This window comes from Anopheles funestus, chromosome 2RL (assembly GCF_943734845.2).
Source record: "Anopheles funestus chromosome 2RL, idAnoFuneDA-416_04, whole genome shotgun sequence".
NCBI classification, from domain to species: Eukaryota; Metazoa; Arthropoda; class Insecta; order Diptera; family Culicidae; genus Anopheles; species Anopheles funestus.
Window position 1 is genome coordinate 21,383,034 of NC_064598.1, and position 18,907 is coordinate 21,401,940.

The 18,907-nt window shown below is 46.1% G+C and overlaps 4 protein-coding genes across 9 annotated transcripts; 2 read left to right on the top strand and 2 right to left on the bottom strand.

Moving 5' to 3' along the window:
- LOC125761347 (cytochrome b5-like) lies at nucleotides 1-2,227 on the bottom strand. Of its 5 annotated transcripts, none has more exons than XM_049422387.1 (6): nucleotides 1,980-2,227; nucleotides 1,761-1,928; nucleotides 1,562-1,650; nucleotides 1,305-1,373; nucleotides 256-457; nucleotides 1-178 (listed from the first exon to the last, which is right to left on the bottom strand). In XM_049422387.1, the coding sequence occupies exons 2-5, from the start codon at nucleotides 1,878-1,880 to the stop codon at nucleotides 361-363; spliced, it is 375 nt and encodes a 124-aa protein (XP_049278344.1). In that variant the 5' UTR covers nucleotides 1,881-1,928; nucleotides 1,980-2,227; the 3' UTR covers nucleotides 1-178; nucleotides 256-360. The 5 variants fall into 5 exon arrangements, with proteins under 5 accessions (XP_049278344.1, XP_049278343.1, XP_049278342.1 ...); XM_049422386.1 differs by having other exon boundaries at nucleotides 260-457; nucleotides 1,761-1,913; nucleotides 1,980-2,225; XM_049422385.1 differs by having other exon boundaries at nucleotides 1,761-1,913; nucleotides 1,980-2,225.
- Nucleotides 2,228-2,491: 264 nt separating this feature from the next.
- On the top strand, nucleotides 2,492-4,549 carry LOC125761338 (uncharacterized). The gene is made up of 3 exons (XM_049422366.1): nucleotides 2,492-2,707; nucleotides 2,778-3,005; nucleotides 3,076-4,549. The coding sequence occupies exons 1-3, from the start codon at nucleotides 2,625-2,627 to the stop codon at nucleotides 4,463-4,465; spliced, it is 1,701 nt and encodes a 566-aa protein (XP_049278323.1). The 5' UTR covers nucleotides 2,492-2,624; the 3' UTR covers nucleotides 4,466-4,549.
- On the bottom strand, nucleotides 4,543-6,500 carry LOC125761339 (zinc finger CCCH-type with G patch domain-containing protein). Its single transcript, XM_049422367.1, has 2 exons — nucleotides 6,307-6,500; nucleotides 4,543-6,229 (listed from the first exon to the last, which is right to left on the bottom strand). Exons 1-2 carry the CDS (start codon nucleotides 6,352-6,354, stop codon nucleotides 4,706-4,708), a joined length of 1,572 nt encoding a protein of 523 aa, XP_049278324.1. The 5' UTR covers nucleotides 6,355-6,500; the 3' UTR covers nucleotides 4,543-4,705.
- A 1,261-nt stretch (nucleotides 6,501-7,761) lies between these two features.
- On the top strand, nucleotides 7,762-17,304 carry LOC125761337 (cell division cycle 7-related protein kinase). Of its 2 annotated transcripts, XM_049422364.1 has the most exons (3): nucleotides 7,763-8,309; nucleotides 8,509-12,958; nucleotides 13,043-17,304. In XM_049422364.1, the coding sequence occupies exons 2-3, from the start codon at nucleotides 12,787-12,789 to the stop codon at nucleotides 14,578-14,580; spliced, it is 1,710 nt and encodes a 569-aa protein (XP_049278321.1). In that variant the 5' UTR covers nucleotides 7,763-8,309; nucleotides 8,509-12,786; the 3' UTR covers nucleotides 14,581-17,304. The 2 variants fall into 2 exon arrangements, with proteins under 2 accessions (XP_049278320.1, XP_049278321.1); XM_049422363.1 differs by having other exon boundaries at nucleotides 7,762-12,958.
- The last annotated feature ends 1,603 nt before the right edge of the window (nucleotides 17,305-18,907 follow it).

The following is an 18,907-nucleotide window of genomic DNA, read 5'->3' on the forward strand; positions in this document are numbered from 1 at the left end:
TTTTCGTTTTATTGCAGGTGCATTGAGAAAAGGGCATTCAAAACACCGTATTGCTCACCATTCGGTTTTATTTCGCTAAACTATTACACTTGCCACTACAGCCTAATACAATTTTATTGTTCTCAAACGCGAACCAATATGGACCTCGTGTTTTGTTCGCAAAGCCTCGAAGGTTGGCCTATAAAAGTAAAAATAATAAAAAAAGGGCTGATAAGCTCTCTACACGCGCTAGATCATCGTTGAGCCTTCCATTACCTACAGATCGTGTGGCCGTTTTGAGGAATGTTGAAATCGATCGAACCTTCCGTGGCCCATCCCGGGAGCGGTAAGGGGGCGCAATCGTGTACGAACAGCTGTCGCCTATTTTTTGCTACTGGCTTTGAAGATCATCGCCAAACCAGCACCGATGGCTACGGCCGAACCGGCGATCAGTGCCGTTCGTTGATTTTTCGTTAAACTGTGAATGGGAGCGATAGGAAAATAAGCAGAAGAGGAAGAAAAACAACACAAACACAAATGTAAGTAAATGTTGTTAACGTGTGTAATTCTTGTTGCGTTTTACATCAACCAATTCGGCATGGAGTAGTAGTAGGAACCGATAAGAGAGGTGAACATGCAATGCAATGTGATAAAAATAACATTCAAATTTTAACATATTCGAACCTAGAAAAGAATCAATAGAAACTACACGAGAAAGAACAATGAAGGGTATCAAGGACTTAAAAATAAAAAAAGGTCAATTTTATTCGAATTTTGGAGAGACACTCTCAGCTGCAAATGGAACAATACAAGAAGGGAATGTTGTTTATAGTAATAGACCGCTATATAAGCTCTAGATTCTAGTAAAAATCGATTCGCTTCAAAGCAATAACCTGCCACCCTGTAGATCATTCCCACCCAAAATCTAAATACTAAAATTAAACAGCCATCTCATATTGTCTCGTATTTTTTTTGTTTGTTTTTCAGATGTTTCACACCTCCACGTTCGTTGATCAGCGATAGGGGAAGAAGGTTTTGGAGGATTAGCGATGAAATCTACTAAAGCACACAACAGCGTCAATTCGATGATTAACCGAAAAATTTCGCCTTGATAGATCCAAACCAGGACGACGATGTTGACGATGCATTGGAAGATGGGTCAGTTACACTACTGGGTAGAAACGAAACAAATAAAACGGATGTAACGGAAATGGTGCGGAAGGAAAGAAGAAGAAAAAAGGATCCACTTGCGCTAGCCAGAATACAAAGGTTTAACGTTCGTCTGAAAGTTGTGTAGACGGGGAAACCCCCCGTGTGTAACTTACCCGGCGCTAGATTTCTTTTTCCGATCCGCTTCGATGAGTTCACCAACGAGAAATTGCTTCATTTGTTCTCTGTAACATAAAAGCACGCACGCCGTGCACGTGTATAACATGTGTGAAAAGTGAGCAAAATCGAACACAAAATTGCAACGCGAGCATTTGACCTCGGGCGCAGGCATTACATCAACCCATCGAGGTGCGTTGTTGCTTCGCACATGCAACCGTGTTGAGAAGTTTGATAAATTCCAGTTGTAACCTACTTGGCATCCGAACTGTGTCCAACGTCATCAAATTCAGCCGTCGCTTCCTTGCCAGCCCATTCGATCAGCACTTCCTCACCACCGGGATGCTACGGGAAGGATGATACGAACAAAACCATGAACACCAGTTAAAGTTGGATGGATGATAAGTACCATCCGTTTCCGAACAGATAAAGCTATGGAGGACACACGTACGTACCTCGTGAAGAAATTTGGTCACATCGTACACCTTATCGTGTATGACCATCCACACATCTTCCGGTTTGTTATGTTGGCTAACTTCCGCCAAGCTGTACTGTTTCAGTTCCGTTGGGGCCATTTTCACTGGGCTATGGGAGTTGGTTGGTACGAGCTGAAATACGGCACACTTAATGAAATGATCAGGCCAAACCTTAATCGTTCGATGGTGATTACTAACACGTTAGGAGAGGGATGAAAAGCGAATGGAGCGATCGAGAGATAGGGTGGGAGGATTATGAACTTCCTGCCAGATGCAAACAGTCTGCAGTCTGTTGTATTTATTGTCGCGAAATGTATAATGGCAAACGCCTTTCTTTATATCAGATTAATTACAACAGCTCGTGTAGCTTTACTCGGATGAAATGGAAAACAAAGACCTGTTGTACATTCCGTATAGTGATCGATACATATGTACGCCCGTCAGCTGACAAGTTTGTTTTGCCAACCGTTGAAACGTGTCAAAACTAACAGCATCTGGCTGTCACTTCATGCTGGCAGTTCATTCCTTGATTTTAAACAAATATTTTACATTACTTTTACGCATTAATGCACATTAATGATGTAAAACGCGAGCGTATCTTTTGTTTTGTTTGTTTTTGTATCATATTTAACAATTTAAAGTCTTAATTTGCTTTTGAATGAAGCGAACAAGAAAGTGTTTAGGCAGTAGCCACCCTGTAGTTCGTTTGTTATCATCCCTACGTCAAACGTTGTTGATGCGAGTTGAAAATTATCAAAACAAACGACCCATCGCTTCAGTACGAACGCAAAATTGGATTACGGTTTTTAGCCTGATTTTCTGTGATAAATTTTCGCCGTTCCTATGTTTGGTGACGTTGGGCGAAGCGGTGATCATGATTCGGATGAAGAAGATTTCTTTAAACCAGCACCCCCCACAAGTGGCAAGTGAGTGAACCACTCACCATCAAGGAAGTGCAAATTGGTGACTAATTTAATTTCTTCGCACTCCATGCAGATCGACACTGGCTAAAATATTTGGCATCGCACCCAAAGTCACCGTGAATAACAGTGAGCGGACGAATGCTCCGGTGGCACCAAAATCCATTAAGATATCGGAACGTTACGGTCCATCCAATTTTCGATACATTCCCGCTGAACCGGTCGACGATGAGGAGGGTGAAGATGCAAACAAACCACCAGAATGGAGCATCGTGCGAGCGTCCGTCGTTACGGCATATAAGCTGTGCGTTATCACTCCAACTATGTACATTGTTACTCCGATAATAACTTAACTTTCGCTTACGCTCTTACAGTGTTGATGGTGATAACGTTTTTCTAGGCAAACTAGGACTGGCCTTGCTCAATTCCACTAGTGGTCACCGATTGCTGTTGTATCGTACAAAAACGGACGTGCTCGGAACGGTGACACTGACCCGTGACACGAAGATACTGCTCAAGCAAGACTATCTCCAATTCAGGGCGGATGATTCAAACGATTTCTGGAGCGTCCTGTTTGAGAATGAGTCCGACCGACACGTGTTGCTTAACGCCATCGAATCATGCTGCTGTGTGGAACGGGAACCGGTGGTTGAGGAACCACAATCCGAGGTGGAAAAAGATATCGAACCACCGAAAAGTAAGCGTTCCGAGCTTGCGGCCCGTATGGCCCGAATGGGTGGACAAGCGATGCCTCCGATGCTGGAAAAGGCTAAAGCTCCACCCATTCCAACGACAGCACCCGGGTCCGATTCATCGGATACATCCGATTCGAAGATTGAAACCATTTCCACGCGACCGACCCGGCGACCGAACATAATGTCAGCCGTCAACATGCAGATGGTACCGCTGGCGGGTATGATACCGACCAATGCTAATGGAACGCCCGTGTCGGGACAACCGAACGCAGGCACAATGGCAGATGTGAATTTCAATCTAATTATGAGTGAAAATCGCATGCAAAATACCGAAATGCGAATGAACCTAACAAAGCTAGAATCGAAGCTTGATCGTGTGCTCGACAAGATCGATCTCCTCAATGTACACGGAGCGGGTGCCGATCGCTCTTCAAACGCCGTCGACAAGGATGCGGAAGTGCTCGAACTGGAGGAGAAGCTGCTCGAGCTAAAGCGTGCTAATCATGCACTGAAAAGCAAAGTACGCACACTGGAATCAGCCGAGCGGGATGGTAAACGGGAAGCGGTTGACATGATGGAAGGAAAACTACAAACGCTGGAAGAATCCGAACGGCGTCTCAAGGAAAGCGTTCTTAGTTTGGAGCTAAGGCTGGAAGCAAGCCGTTTAGAAGTGGGACAACAAAAAGAAAAGCTGTCCGTGCTGGAAAAACAACTTGTCGAGGAGAAACATTCCACCGAAAGTAAAACCAAAGAAGTGCAAACAATGCTGGAGCAACTGGAAGAAGTGCAGCGTGAACGTAACCTTTTGAAGGAACAAGTTGAGCAAGGAAATACACAATCAAAAGAGCTCCACACGCAAATGGAACAGCTCCAGAAGGAATGTAGTGAGCTTAAGGAGGAGAAACAGCGTCAACCGGTTGCATCTAACGCTTCCCTAGTGAAGGACATTATGAACGGATGCTATCAACAGCTGTGCGATCAGATAATCGATCCGCAAGTATTGAAGATCATTGCCCAAACAATTAAACGTGAGACCAAAGCGGCATTGGAGCGAGAAAATAATCAATAGACAGTTGTAATTATTCACAGAAAGTGCTGTTAATTTAATAAAAAAAAGTCCTTATGGATGCAGCAATTATGGTCACTTCTCCTCGTACATTTTCTTTGAAACGTTTATTGCCCAAAATACGCTTTAAAGTGGGACAAAATGGGTGAATTTATTGTTTAATTTTTTATTTGACTCTTGCAACATTTTGACCGTTTTGATCCTGTTTCTGTCTCCACAATTTAATACTTTCCCTAAGCGCTATTAAAATATCGTCATCTTCTTTTTGTCCGTGCGCAACTGTTGCTCCTTGGAAATGTTGTATTCCGATGCTTGCAGGCGTTTTATTTCCGCACGCTTCGCATCGATCTGACGTCGCAGGTTGTCCGATGCCGGTGTGCCTGCTTTGTGTCTGGTGAGCGCCGTTTTAAGCCGTTCCACATCGGCCTCCGTACGGCGTATTTCTTCCGAAAGCTTCAGGCTGGCAATGTTTAAGTTTTTGGACGAATGGTCTTTGAGGTCGCGTCTGGACAGCTCGCCCTGACGGAGTGGTTTTGATTTTGAGCTCTCGCCTCCACTAAACACCTGTTCATTGATGAAAGCGAACACATCCTTCGCTTTGTCCGCCTTCGCCCGTCGTTCGTAATCCTTTGCGTCGCGCTTTTCCTGCTGCTTTTTTAGCTGTACGAGCTTTTTCTCCACACTGAACAGATCCTTATCGCCGTTGGCTTGTTCGCGCAGCTCCATACAGTAGTCGAGCGAACGGCCCTGCGGCAGAACCTGTGCGCTGACCGGTAGCACTATTCCTTCACCCTCCCGACCGAGCCCGGTTCCAACGATGTAACCCATTTTTTGCATAATTTTCGACCCGATACCACGCGTGTGTTCCTCCCATTCGCCTAACCGTCGATCGGGTGCCGGTTGGAAAAGGCTTTTCTCCACCAGGAGAGCTTTATGGAAGCTTTCTTCGTCAGCTTCCTCGTCACTGGAACTATTATCCGATGGACTGTCTTGCCCCGAACCGTGCCCATCCTCATCCAGTGGCAAAAGATCTTCGAACGGCACGTCCGTTTGTTCACGTTTGCCTTCTTCTAGTCGAATTTTGCATCGCTTTTCATCAAAGTCTACCTCTAGCACTGTGCCCTTGCACCAAAGGCGCGAAGATGATTGTTTTACCAGCGCACGACTTCCCTTTTGACGCAATCGTTCAAAGCGTGGTGGCCGATAATCGCGCAACTGATCCAACCGGACAACTTCCCCGTGCGAATAGTGACATTTGTCGTCCGCGAATCGGCAATCTCCCTCGAGAAAGTATGTACAGGGTATCATCTCCCGGTGGGTAGGATTTGTGAACAGCACCTTGGCGGTTGCTTCGGCCAAATCTGAGGTATCAAGGCTACATACCATCGCGTTATGGTATGCGGTTGAGCCCCAGGTGTGTAAATGGGGCGCTGAGCACTTGCTTCCAACCAATCCGTCAAAATCTAGCTCTTCCTGCGGCTGTGTGTCCGGGATCGGTACATTCGCATCGGTTGAAGCTTTTTCTACATCGCTAGGAAGGTCTTTAATTTCCTTCATAAACAGTGCAAATTCATCATCCATTTGATTGCCCGTTGCTGAACAATCATTGTTCGTCTGAGGACGCGTTTCGTTATCTTCATCGCTTGTAGGTTCGAGCGTTTCTAGTGTAAGCTCCAGCAGTTCAATCAAATCTTGTTTCAATTTGTTCAGTTCTTGTCTCTCATTTGCGTCCTTGGTATGTTGTAACGCTTGTGCGATCTGATCTAGCTGAAAATCGTAGGAAAGGTTTAGCTAAATAGGAAAAACAAAACATTGCTTGAATTGTACGATTTCATCCACCTTACCTGTTGTTTGTACTGTTGAATCGATTTATCCAACTCGTCGACATTCATTGCTTTAAGTTTTGCTTTTGAAAAATGCCACTTTACACTAATGTTTCAATTTTCATGCAGAAAACCGTCCCAGAATACGGTAACTGCAATATTTTCCACAGCTTGCAAGTTCGTTTGTTGACGTTTGTTCACCGCAGCTGTCAACATTTGTTTTGTTTACTGTTTTCTCTCTATTCTTTCTTTTCGCTCACTCTCTCTCTCTCTCTCTTCTTGTACTGATGAAAATGCAGAGTTGCATTTCCTTTTTCCATTGACGGTTAAATTGATCGTTTATGCATTTCGCAAAGTTATTGCAAAGTTATTGACTGTTTCTGTTTTCAAGTTTTCATTTGATCAACGATTTTCTCTAATCGCATGTTCTGAATGTGTTCCAGTTCAAGATGCCAGCTTTGCATATTAGCATATTACATATTACAATGAAATGTACGTGTGAACACATTAGAATTGCATGCATTGTGCAGAAACCCTGAAGCGATAATTGGAAAGAATTCAAGATCATTTGAGCATTCAAAATGTTTGCTAAAAAACTTTAGTCTCACAACATATTTGTAGAGGGTAATAGAGGGTTGATAGAGGGTTTGTGGCGAAAAATGTTTAATGAAATTTTCCAACATTGCGGATATGCATTGTGGATGCGTTTGAACTACAAACGTGCTCTACGAAGTTCGCTAAAAGTTTGCGTTTTCCTAGCACAACATGTGCTAAATTATTCAAGGGATAATTTTGATACCGAAATTTGCAATTTTCTTTTGAAGTTAGGTACCCCCTGTTTGGAGATTTGTTTGAGATGTAATCAATAATAAATCTTTAAAAGTTGCGCAGAAATCCACCGTTGAATGTGGTTCGTAAAGGTACGTCAGAAAGCCAACAGAAACGCAACAAGGGCAAAACAAAACATCCGCCGAGATTGCGCAAAGGCGGGTTGATGACGCGGGTGTTCGCCCTAAATGCATCGTTGACAGATGTCAGATGTTTCGGAAGCAGTTGTTTTTGTTGCTGCTGCACACAATGCGCGAGTGTGAAAGAGAAACCTATAGCTGGGAGTTGAAACAAAAACCAACTTCCTTTTCACTGACAGTACAAAATTCCATGGACGAGAGAGCGCGGGAGAAGCTATGTTCTCACAACTCTCCGGACAAGCGCCATTGTTTGGAAAAACAAAGGCTGTGTGTTTTTTTCTTTTTCTACACATTCTTTCTCGCTTTCACTTACGCCCAGCAACGGGGGTGACCTTTCCGATCGGCTCGCTCTCGCAAACAGCTGAGCGGCTTACATCACCGCGGCAGAAGTCATCGTACCGTGCTCTCGCTCTTTCGTTCCCATGCTTCGTCCCAGCTGTGTGCGGTAGCATCGCAGCATAGAAAGAAAACATCAACAAGAACCCGGGAAGACGCGTTTTCCTGCCCGTTCGGGAGCGCGTTTATTCCCGCTGTTTATCGATCCATTCCTCTCGTACGCTCTCTCTCTCTCTCTCTCTCTGTCCTGCGACAGAGACGCAACGCGCGCTGCAAATCGTTCCCGACGGTTCCCGCAGCAATAGAAAGCACGCCAGACCGTTTATTATTCCCAAAGCGAGCGCGTCAGTCGCAGGGCGACTAGTGTTTGTAGTGCGTTTTGTCCATTGTTTTTTATGTTGTGTGCAACATACAAAGTGGAAATAAGGCAATAGCTTTAGCCATCGAACTGAAAAAAACATTTTATAGTGTGCTTTTAGTGCAGTAATTGTCGATCGTGCCTAACTACACGCGTAGTAGGCGTCGTGCTCTGGTTTCTGTGTGTCGTAACCAAGCAGCACCCAGCGTGTCTAGTCATAGTATTTATTGTGTGTTGCTGCTACTACTACTAACACCATCGGAAAAAGGGATCGAAGGACCGTTTGCGTAGTGAGAAACGGCCAGCAGCGAGCTTATGGAGCACGGAAAACCACGCGGTCCAGCATCACTTCTGCATTCATCGTAAGCCATTAATTTGTGGTACGCTCCTAAACCGGGGGGGCTTGGATCCCGTTGCTTTTCGCTTCGATTGTAGCTACATATGTGTGAGTGAGCGGGTGTGTGCGTATACATCAGTATTTATTCTTCTTCCCACTTCTTCCTTACGCCGCGTTTGATGCGTTTTGCTGTCGGTGTTGTTTGTATGCTTAAATCCATTCAGCATCATCGTGGTCATCTTTAGCTGAAAGTTGGTTTTGCTGGTGATAGCACCAACAGCATCAGCAGCATAAGCAGCATAAGCAGCAGCAGCAGCAAGAAGAACAACTAGAGTAACAGCAGTAAAAGCAACAGCAACAGCAAGTGCCGATCGGGGGAGTGACGCGCTTTACGCTGACTAAACGGACGGTTCACTTAAAAACACGTCTCATCTCTTTCCCCCGCAAGCATCGCTCTCGTTCTCTCCCTCTCCCAGCGCCCGGCGCATTACGTTGCCTCCGTGTGTTCGCCCCTAGCGCCCTGACAGATTCCCTTTGTTCTCGGTTTTGCGGGAAGCAGCGTAGCAGTGTGGAAAACAGGAGAACAACAACAACAACGACCACACCGTAGCAGCGGATCATCGCAGCAAGCGCGTGGTTTTTGTCGGCTATAAGTGCGTGCATTTGGCAGTGTGGCGAACGCATGCCGTCCTAACTATACCAAGTCCGAAAACACGCGGTTACACGGCCATAAGGTGTTGTACGGTTTTGGGTTGTTTCCGTCCTTCTGGGGGGTTTTTCTTTTTGGTGTGTGCCACCCACCAAATCATCGGTGGACCATTCATCTGGGAGAGGGAGAGAAGCAGAACGGGGAGAGACAAGTAAACTGGTGGTCGATTCCCGTGGATACATCGTGTGCGTGTGTGTCTGCATGTAGTGTGCCCGTCACGCGGTGCACTTGCATTTTATCGATCCGACCACGGACGGTGTGTGACCATTATCAGCATCTTTGGTGCTGTAAATAGCCAACGTCGACCTCGTTGCAACCTGGGGCTGCATTTTAATCAGTGCAATCGTGTCTGGCCGATTTGGTATACGAAGACGATACGACGACAACCGGGGGAGGTGGTAATTCACAGGTGTGAAGAAGGAAACGAATAAGCAAAAGTCGAAGTCCCTTTTGCAAGAAGTGCTTCCGATACTGACCGTATACTCCCTTACCCCTTACCAGCTTCAGCTGCATATCGATGGACGGGCAGCGTGGCCAGTAAAAGAGACAAACAACGGTCGAACGATCTAGCGTACGAGGTGGGTTTGGTATTATTACCGTCCAACCAGGACGGGACACGTGCGCAGGAAAGAGAACGCAGTTCGTGGACGAATTTACTTACTTACCGAGAGCACCGCGCGAAACTCGCGATCCGGCGACGACATCGTTGAGGGCTGCAAAACGCAATGCGAATGAAAAGCGCATCCGTGTGAACAGTAACAACGGCTAGTAAAGTAAGAAGCGAGCCAGCAACCATGTCGTGTTACATGTTGCTACTACCAGCACCCGGTCTCTAGTCTAGTTTAATGTCACACGCTCTACAGCCTCCTAGCGGTTTGAAGCGCCACGAGTGGAGCTTTGCATTTTGCACTTTCTTTTAGAAGCCCGTTCAGATACCGAAATGTGCGGATGAGCTGTCGTAAGAAGTCCTGCCACCATCTATACCATACCCAAACGCCTTGCCAAATTAGTGTGCTTGCACATTACCTGTTTCTGTGTTTGCTGCGTTTCTCCGCTTTGCGCTTCACCAAACGTTCGATTCGGTGGAAAAACGTCATCCGTAGCAGTGGAAAAGCGGAAACAGAAACCACGCGCTCGTGTTACACCGGAAGTGATTGACCGAGCGAGCTGTGAGCGAAATCTCACCCTTAATCCAGTTATTAAACTATAAAACAGTTCATCCCGAGCAACAATAAGAAAAAAACCTCGTGGTCGCCTAGGAAACAGAAAAACAAAGGAACAAGCATCCTCCTGTTTGTGCATCGAAGTAATCACAATACCTGCCCATGATGGCGTTGTGAAAGTGTCGTGCCAAAAAGAAAAACAAAAAAGGGAGAGGAAAACTTTTCGCTTTTCACCCGTGGTGTGCCCGTTGCCACTTTCGATGGCATTTCGTTGAACCGTGCGGTGAGCAAAACGGTTGCAGTTTCTTTTTATGTTGTTGGTGTGTTGTGTTCTCATCACGCGACACGGAAAAAAGCACATGGGCTGCTGACGGCAAATGGCTGCTTGAGTGTATGCTTTTTTCATATCGAACGCGTGTGTGAAATCGAAGCAGGCAGATTCCAGGCAGATACATGCAAATTGCCTTCTCCAGCAGCATCTCGTTACGTTGCAGGGCGCAACGAAGGTAAAAGGGAACGCGGGGTGCAGTTGCAAACTTCCCTCGCTTCGTGTATTTTTCTCGTTATGTTACGCTTCATTCTACTGCATCATACTACCACCACCAACTTCACCACTGCGACGCTTCACCATTGACGTGCAACCAGAGTCAGCTTCTCTCCATCAGGTCCCGGTTTTTAGATGCTTCAGGGACGGAGTTGTAGCGCGTAACGAAAATAAACCCGACAGCGCCCGCGGTAGTCGCGGATTTGTCGGTGTGACCTTGACGCGCGCGAGTGTCTTGTCTTTCCATTTTTATGCACACAACCAATCGAACAACTTCCAGCGCTGCATCGCAACCGATCGCTGGTACCGAAAGTATTATATCCCCGAATGTGTAGTGCGCACCCGTTCGATTAATCATTCCCCGTCCCGCTCTTGCTGAGGGTGTCGCTGCATCGTCATCCCTCCCCACACGCGACCATCACTTACACAGCCAACCAACCACCCTGCTGCTGCTGCTAGTCAACACAACTGCATCGCCGAGATGGTGGGCCACTGCACTCGTGATTATTCGCTTCATCGATAGCACCACCACCGTGCGTTGTGTACGTACCACCAGCCGCAAGGGGGCCCGAAACCAGTGTACAAAGTGGTTCATATGTTATTTTGCGATATAGTCAAACGCGCTCTTCTTGTAGCACAGTATTTGTTTACCGCACCAACCCCTCTCTTTGCGAACTGTGTGCCTGTGTGTATATGTTCGTAATCAGGCCGCTCCTTCGGTGCATTCGGAAAACGCACCCCGCACAAACAATAAATTACCCTCGCGCGCACACACACATACGTCGTCGTTTGTCAGAAAGAGGATGGTCCCAAGATGAGCGATATGTAATCGAATCGAACAAACGGCAATCGGAACGAAAAAGCATAATCACCGTTGTGAGCAAGAGTGAAACGGCAACAGCAAAACAAAAACAAACCCAACAACATAACCAGTCCCCACGCAACACGCGTAACAAAAAAAAAGTCATAAAAGCAGCATACCCAGCCGATCGAAGACGTTGCACACGAACGAGAGAGTACGAGACAGCGTAGTGCAGCATATTGTGGTGCGTCAGAGTAAGAAAGATTGAGAGCGTAAGCAGTGTTGCAGTTTACCTTTCTGCGGCCAGCTGAGCGAAAGCAAACTCAAGCAGCTGAGTGGAACTATTTATTTTCACACACACACACCGACACACATACAGCGGAGAGGGAAGGGAAGATAGTATTACAGCATCGGTGCATCGTGGTCGGTGCAAATAAGTGACAACCGTCCGCCGAAAGGTGGTTCGAAGGATCCGCGATCGTTGCTTTTCCTTTCCACTGGTACTGGCCGGTTAAGCAGTCAAGCAGTAGTACCACCCCCAAAAACAAGACCCCCCCTCCCCACATCTCAAGGACGGCAGTTCAAGCGGAAAAAGTAAAACAAAACAGTCGGAGCTTACCGTCCGTCATCAACATCATCACATCACTTGTCGCCTACAAAGCGGAGAACCAGACACACACTTAAAAAACGCATCGTAACCCCAACACACTGGTGCAGGCGCTGCAAAGGAAAACGGCAAGGAACATAAAAACGGTGGAAAAAGAAGGCACAAAACTGCAACAACAAAAATAAAGAACGTGCTAAAACCACCCCCAATTACCACCCATCGCACCTGGTACACGTATTTATATGCGTGTGCGTGTGTGCGTGTGTGTGTGTGCGTACGCTCTTCTTGTGATATTATAACATTCGCACAATTCTTTGGCACCACACCACATATTCTTAGCTGTGTGTGAAGAAAAAAGGGCAACCACACGCGGTTGTGTTCAGTTTAAAAGTACAAAGTAAAAAAAAACAAAAACACACACTCGCCATCTTTAAACAACGGCAAAACAACAAATATACCCACTAAAGAGGCTCGTGAATTTAAGTAGTAGAGAAAGTAGACGGCAAGTGCAAAGCAACGCAAAAAAAACGGCCAGTACACTGGTGGTAATAGTAGTAGTAGTAGTAGTAGCGGGAAAACGTAAACCGGACAGAGTAGGTCGCAAACGGCGGATCGTTATTTGTGCGTCGATTCGTACCTTAGCGCACCACGGTTACGGTTGCAATTTCGAGCGCAATATGGATAGCGTGCAGCAACAACGCCAATCGCGTACGGATTGCGATGAAGAAGAGGATGATCATGACGTCGAGATGCAACTGGCCGAAAGTCCGGAACCGAAGGTAGCAAAGAAACGTCTAACAGCGACGGTGGGCGAGCAGGACACTGCAGTTGTCTCTCCGAAGATGGAAGGTACGTACGTGACTTGATGCTAGGCAGCAAGTTGTCGCAGCGACTTGTGTCCGATTAATAATTGTGCATTTTTGTTTACTACAGCCGTATCGAACAACGAAGGGATGCAGAAGCAGCAATTTTGGGATCGGTACGAGATGCACGGTGTGATCGATAAGGGTACATTCAGTACGGTTTCGCTGGCAACGTTACGTACCGAGCAGCATCTAGCGCTCGACAAGCGTGCCAAGTTTGCGATCAAGCTGATCACACCGACGAGCCATCCGTCACGGATCGCGCGTGAGATTCTCTGCATGAAGAAGATAGGCGGCCAGTGCAATGTGGTCGGACTCGTCGATGGCTTCCGGTTCAAGGATTCCGGTTCGGTAGGGCTCGTGATGAAGTACATTCCGCAGGAACCGTTCCATCTGTACTTTGCGCAGCTAACGCCGGCCGACGTGCAGCGCTACCTGCAGCAGCTGCTGATCGCCCTCGATCGGGTGCATCTGCACGGGGTAATTCATCGGGACGTGAAGCCGAGCAACTTCCTGCATAGTCCACGCAATGGCCGTGACAGCTACGTTCTGGTGGACTTTGGTCTTGCGCAGGAAACGGATAAAGGTGTGCTATCACTGCGCACACCTGACCAGCCCTGCAAGACGGAAGGCAAACGTGAGGATCAGGTGGTACCGCAACATCAAGATACCGTCCTGGTGCGCAACCCGCTGAAGCGACAGGTTAGCAACAATGCCACCCACCCGTTAAAGCTCTCGAATAGTACGACGAAGGATCTCGGTGATGCTCCGGCCGGGCGGCAAATTAAACCGGCCGCCGGTACCATCGGCACTGATGCCATCAAGCATCGCCGTCCGGTGGCGGTACTGGAAAATCGATCACCCATGGCAAAGTATCTCAAATTGGGTGGCAATAATGTGGCCCCACGGCAAGCTACGGATCTGCCGACGTGCAGTTGTGCCGGTCGACCACAGGTCTGCAATCTATGCTTGGTGAAGTCGGAAATGAATGCACCACGGGCCGGTACACCGGGTTACCGGCCACCGGAAGTGTTGCTTAAGTATCCAAACCAAACGACGGCCGTCGATATCTGGGCAGCTGGTGTTATCTTCCTGAGCCTGTTGAGCAAGTTGTACCCCTTTTTCACCAACGTGGACGATTTGACTGCGCTGGCCCAAATCATTGAGGTGTTCGGTTACGAGCGTATAAAGGAAACAGCCCGCGTGCTGGAACGGTCGCTACACTGCAATTCGGAAACGTTGGAAAAACAGCCGTACAGTTTGCGTCGCCTTTGTCAGCACTTCCGTGCCATCCATCATGGGCGCGAGCTGAGTTCGGAGACGAACGGTGGCGAGCCGGGTGCGCCCGCCGGTGGTTCTAGTCCACCATCCGGACGGGATGAGGAAAACTGTTGCTGCGACAACTGTTGCAAGCCACCGGATAGCTGCCTGTGCCAGCGGCGCCGAAGTTTGGCCGATGATGGTGACGGCCGTACGAGGGATACGGAGTGCGATGAGTACGGTCCGGATGCATACGATCTGCTGGAAAGATTGCTCGAAACAAACCCGCACCGGCGTATTACCGCGTCCGAGGCACTGCAGCATCCCTACTTTCAGGTCCAGTACTGAGATCCGCAAATGTTACTGTTCGTGGAACCGTGGGAGTTTGGTATCGGAACGCGCGGATAATGCTCTTAAACATCGCACCGTCACGCACCACATTTCACCAGCACCACCGGTACAAACTACAATTATGAGTATGGAAACGAAGTTTTGCGGCCAGTGGCGTCAATTAAAGCCAGTATATATAGGAAATCACAGAGAGATAGAGAGAGAGTGAGTGAGAGAGGGAAAACAAAAAAAAAATAAGAGATTCAGAGCGATGGAAGAATGAATGGGCATAAGTGAGTTAAAGATTATCTTTGCATAGTACATTACTTCTTTAAGTTACCACCGAATAGATAACACATGCTCTTGTTGCCACACGTTCGTTCTCACCGTACATCTCAACCATCGATCACCAAAAATTCGCCTGACGAATGCCGTACACACTTACCATTAATACACGCCAACGAACACAGAGACCGAAAGCGGTGTACAGTACAGGGCCAGTATGTAACACCCGTCCGCAACAAAGCAAAACAAGGACAAGTGCGCCCTACATTCCTTTTTCGTCCTTGTACACCAGCCCGAAGGCTGCTTTAAATGGGGCATTTTTTTTTTAGAAAAGACGGGAAATCAGCAAACAAAAACAAAACAAAAAACGAAGTTAAAGCAAGAGAGCATTTAAAGCAAAAACCCACACAATATCATACAGACAAGCGAACAAACAAGATCACAAGCAGGGAACAACCCCCCATATGTACGCAAGCGAGAGAAGCTCTAGCAAAAATAGCAGAAAAGGTGTAATGCTAAGAAGGAAGGTTAATATTAACGCTCCAGTTAGTTATGCTATTTGCCATTTATTTGTTGTCAGCCGGGGTCACACCGAAGAAGTTCCTCCAACACGCTTTTTTACGGCTTGATGAGCTCTCTCTCTCTACTACCGGGTGAGGAGGAACACAACCGAATTGTCCATCGACAAAAAAGCAGGACAAAAGGCAGGTAGACAGGCAGGGTTTTTTTTACGTTTGTTAAATTTTGTTTTCATTACCTTATTTATATTAATTGTACCTTTTGTTTGCTCTTGTTCTTAAGGCAAAAGTCTGTTTAGGAAACAATATTCTAGTTGGCGCGCAAGCGCGCAAAGCTTCCACGGCGAAGCTTATTTATTTATTTTCCTTTTGTTTTAATCTTTATTTCGATAAAAGGGACACGCGTCTTCTATCGTAGCTTCACAACGAACGTGCTCTATAGTGTAAATAGTGTGTTCGATTTGGAAGGTGGGTAAGGAAGCGTTTAAGCCGCCCCACCCCCCCGTCAGCTGTAGGACCGTGTTGAGCCGTAATTTTTAATCTATTTATTAAATTATTATCACAAAACTATTCGAGTGAAAGGTATTTTTGTTTGTTTTGTTTAGGGTTTGTTGTACGGGATGCAAGCAATTGTAAGCGTTTCGTATTCTCACGTTTTAATTTGTTGCCACATTGTTTGTTCCATTTCTCTAGTATTCAAGATTCCATTGCTTGGACCCATGGAAAGTGTGTCTAGCATAAAGCATAACGATTGTGGGCGCATTTGTGAAGGTCAAACACAACAGCAGTATAATTGTAGTGTATAGGGAAGAAGGGATGAGATTTCGTACAAGGGGGCGCGCTATGGAAAAAAAAGGAAAGCGGAAAACCGTTACTGTTAAGGGAGATATCCTTTTCGAGGTGTCATTAGCGCCATGGTGGTCGTAATACAAAAAAGCATAAAAACAAAAAAAAATGAAAAAAAGAAGTACAACATTAAACCAATGGGGGGGATACAATTAAAAAAAAATCAAAACATACATAAAAAACAAAACGAAGAAAGTAAAAAAAACAACAAACAAACCAATAACATAAATACACACACACACAATCAGTGTAGCTAAATGGGGAAATGGGAAGAGAATCGCAACATCATCAACGTAGAATTAACGTTGTGGTTGAGATGTAGTATCTTTATGGATGTATATCTATCTCTATATATATAGTATGTGTATATTTGTATATGTTATCATCATCGTCAGGACAATACGGCTAGTTTGTCCATATTTCGAAAACGATCTGTCCGCACCGATGCGTGCACAAGACGCCTATGGTAGTGAATTGTACTGTCTTTCTTCCTTGTTTTTTTTTTTAAATCTTGTTAAATTCCGTTCGCATTTGTGCGCATCTTTGTTATCATTCAACCCTCATCCTTATATCCTACTCTAAAACAGGTTGTAATACTCCGTTGAACATATGGTTTTTTCACGCGCTACAGTTTTTCCCTTTTCACGTTTATGTAAAGCTGTAGCTGTAAAAAATGTGTCCCTCTTCCTTTACGAAACCCATCGCTCGAGAGAAACGATCTCATCGGTTGTGCAACAAGGTGTAGGGCTGCGTCCAGCATTCAATCCGGCCGCACTGATGCGCCCACGTGGAGAGGGTAATAAGCAAGTTTAGTGTGATGCAGAAGAAAAGAAGCAAAGCACTATTGTTGCAGACGCTATTGTGTATTGACACAGAACTGGTAGGAAACGAAACTGGATTGATTTAGATACGAACGGTGTGTGAAGGCTATATAGGCAAGAATAACGCAACCGCCAGACAGGGAATGTAGGGAATGTAGCACAATTTGAGTGTAATGTATTTTAAATCGTAATACCCGTTGACGTGTATGAATGGGCAAGAAAACATCCCACGTGTAGGTAAATTAAACGCAATATCGTCTGAAATGATAAAATGATGGCTTTTTTTCTTATTGTTCTTTGGGGTCATAGGATTTTGAGAAACGAAAAAGGTACCAGGGCTACGAAACTGTCGGCGATTTGCAAACATCTTGCTGTAATATTGAAAGAAAATTTTGCGTTTTATGATACAAGAGACCTGGGGCGCTTCGAGGACTCTCAACATCGAAAAGGTACAGTAGTTTCTTTTTCTTTCTGAATGGTTTAACTCTTGTAGATTTATACACTACTGATATTAATCTGTGGTTTTTAAATCGTGCCTCACCGTATGGGATTCACCGTCAGATCCATTCGCGGATTTAATCTTTTTGGAGCGCTAAACGGGAAACAGGGCCACTGTAACATGTTTGGATTGAGAAAATAGTTCTGATTTTATACGCTTGCGAGCACGGGTCCGCTTAGTCCACGAATCGTTAAACCCGCCTCTGGTTTGATCAATAGGTTTATGCACCAAACAGTTTCAGGAACAGCTAAAACATGATAAGATGCCAACTAATAGCAAATTATCGCAATTAAACGATCGTTCTTGTATGTACAAAATCGTTTGAAACGATTAGTACTTGAACTAGGACAAATCTCACTTTCGACGATATATGGTCTATCCCAGGGGTCTCCAAACTTTTAAGATGGCGGGCCGCTTTGAGTGGAATAGCCACAGCTGAGGACCAATTTCGGTATCTCTCGGGAGGGCCGTAGTTTGGAGTCCCCTGGTCTTTCCAATAGCGATGAAAGTTGGTAGAAAATGGACACAATTTGGGTGCAGTTCTGATTAAATTCTGCTACAAATTTTCTGCTTCATTTTTTGGATTGTTATATTTTAATTGAGAGTGTTGGTATCCAGACCGCTTGTTAATTTTACATTATTAATAAGATCGGGAATTTGTAGCTGTCCGTAATAGGAATCTGTAGCTGTCGAAATACGAATAATCCGTCTGGATGAATGGCGTAAAAATAGCCGGGTGAGGCACGTCACTAAGACATGGCCAGGTCTCCAATCCGTTTCCAGGAAACTCGGTCCAGGGATGCAGGATATCTGCATCGCCAAACAGCTCAGCTAGCTCCTTCTCCACACCGCTCTGTGAATGTCCCCTCTTGGGAGTCCTCTAGAGGGATTACCGGACGTTCCAAGGTTCGATATATCGTGGATTTCGTGTGTTGCTGGAGTCTTCTGGAACGCAGGAGTTTATGGAGCGCGTAGTAGGCACGAATTCCCTGAACAATTCGCCTTAGGATTTCCCTGCTCATGTTGTCCGAAGTTACGATCGTACCGAGGTAGCAGAACTCCTCGAGATCGTCGCCGTGATACTCTGCTCCCGAGTCGGGCTCTATCACGGTCAGAGCCTCCGACAGGCCAGAATTTTGTCTTCGTCGCATTGATCCTCAATCCAATTCTGTCGGTCTCGCGTTTCAGTCGGGTGTACGCGTCGCACAACGCCGCAGATGTCCGTCCGATAATGTCGATGTCATCCGCGAAGCTGATGATCATACATAATGTATTCTAAAAAAAGGAAGTTTTATTCAGCGACGGGTTTAACGGTAAGCACGGGTTTAACGGGTTTCTGTTTGGTTTCCCGCTTAGGGTTCCAAACGTCCACTTTG